This window comes from Propithecus coquereli, unplaced genomic scaffold (genome assembly GCF_000956105.1).
Source record: "Propithecus coquereli isolate 6110/MARCELLA unplaced genomic scaffold, Pcoq_1.0 Scaffold22, whole genome shotgun sequence".
NCBI lineage: Eukaryota > Metazoa > Chordata > Mammalia > Primates > Indriidae > Propithecus > Propithecus coquereli.
Window position 1 is genome coordinate 5303958 of NW_012147189.1, and position 2096 is coordinate 5306053.

General features: G+C 32.4%; 1 protein-coding gene across 1 annotated transcript in view; it reads left to right on the forward strand.

The window, feature by feature from the left end:
* The window catches only part of ADGRV1 (adhesion G protein-coupled receptor V1), a 539879-nt gene that overhangs the window by 81887 nt on the left and 455896 nt on the right, over positions 1–2096 (forward strand). The window contains exons 33-34 of the mRNA XM_012644750.1: positions 1070–1200; positions 1784–1883. Of these exons, the coding sequence (XP_012500204.1) occupies positions 1070–1200; positions 1784–1883 (231 nt within the window). The remainder of the gene's footprint in view (positions 1–1069; positions 1201–1783; positions 1884–2096) is intronic.

Consider the following 2096-nt stretch of genomic DNA (forward strand, 5'->3'; position numbering starts at 1 on the left):
AGCTATATGTCTATGCTACACAATTTGAATAAGGATATGTCCTTTTAAAGCTTTTTAAACATCACCGTGTTTATCTTTTCATAATTTTTCAGTGAGAAAGTTATTTGGATGACTAAATTTTTAGGTGAATATTCGTGGATTTCAACTATATGTCTATGCTACACAATTTGAATAAGGATATGTCCTTTTAAAGCTTTTTAAACATCATCGTGTTTATCTTTTCATAATTTTTCAGTGATATAGTTCATTAGTGTTTCTTAACTTGTGTTCATCATCATATGAAGCTAGTGAATGGAGCATAGATATTTTCAACAAGCCACATGGCCATCAGCATACTCCCCGGCAGCTTACTTTTCATTTTTAGTAATTTGAAAGAAATGACTATCATGATTTTCTTCAATTTTACAAAGTATTACGTGGGGATAAAATCCAGGAATGAAAAATTTCCAAAATATCTCAATTATCCAGGAAGGATAACTGTAACTTTGGTGAAGTTACAGATGTTGATGTTCAGATTTGACACCTTTCCTTTGTATTTCTTTTTGTAAAACAAATTCATTGCTGGTATATGTAAGTTACAATCTAAAGAAATGTGATTTTCAGGTATTTGCAAGCATTTTTATGCATGCATTGTGTAAAATCACATTGCATATCAGTGTAAGGAATTTGTGTCCTTTTGAGAAGTGAAGGAAGAATTTACTTGTGTTATTACTAGTTTTGACCATGAAGACTTTACACTTTTCTTTAATTTACAGAACACTCATGTTCTGGTGCATGTTTTGGAGTGTATAAAAGTTTGTGTTTCCCATTTTAGCATGTGCTTTTGTTAACTTTTACATATTTAATTTCCTGAAATTCTACTAAATGGAGGTATTTAGAAGTGGGATCCCTGTGTTAATAAACAATAAGCATGTATAAAGCTTCTAGAAAATTCAAAACAGAACAGCTTTGTAATGTTCTTGGAAAAGGTGCTATAATACTTGCATGCTTAGGGTTTGGGTTTTGTTGAGTTCAAATGTTAAGTTTATTTTCCATTAAGCGTTTATCAATCTATACATTTTACTTGCAGGAGAAATTTTGCAATTCTATGTGATAAGAACACCCCCTGGTCGAGGAAATGTTACAGTTAACTGGAAAATTATTGGGCAAAATCTAGAACTCAATTTTGCTAACTTTAGTGGACAACTCTTCTTTCCTGAGGTAATACCACAAAGAAAAGCTTTACCATGAATATCTAGGGGAAGAAAGTGTATTTTAAGGAAAATGGGGTAGGAAAATCAGCACCACTACCTTGTAGTTATTTATCTTTCTCTCTTCTCCTCACCTACTTGCTATAAATTCTTTTTTGATGATGAATTTAATTCTTTTCTCTTCCTTTCCACTGCCTGAATATTATGCCAAGCCCTTATTACAGTGGCTTTCTAATAACTAGTGTCCCTGCAACACTGGCCTTCTTTTCCCTGCTCCGGTTTTCCCTATTCACCACTGTTGTAGAAATCTCTCCAACGTTTTGCTCTGTCTGTGATTTTCAATAGCCCTACATTGCTCATCGAGTAAGATTTACATTCATTAGCTCAGCATTCAGGATCTTCCACAATTAGCCCTCATCTCCTTTAAGTCTGGGTTCCCATGAATCCATGGTTTTTATTTATTTTTTTAAGCCACAGAACTCTTTGTTTAAATGAAAATATGTTTGGGTGCACAATTTATAAGGCCAATAAAAGCAGGAGACAGTTTGTGTTCAGAAACAATAGAGGGATGAATTTCTTTCTGTTTGACCTAGGGATCATTGAATAGAACAATATTTGTGCATTTGTTGGATGACAACATTCCCGAGGAGAAAGAAGTATACCAAGTCATTCTGTATAATATCATGACACAAGGTAATTTAGAACTCAATTTCAATTTTTTTGTACATTATTTTCAGAAAGAAAGAAGCAATAATTGCTATCTCTGTATTTAACAATTAGATACATACTAATTTTAAAATATTACTTTAAATATTGTCTGTCCTATTGAAATGTTAGATCCAAAAAATACTAGCACAGTATGGGAATACTTATCTTTATAGAATCAAGAAAAAATCTCTGGAAAGT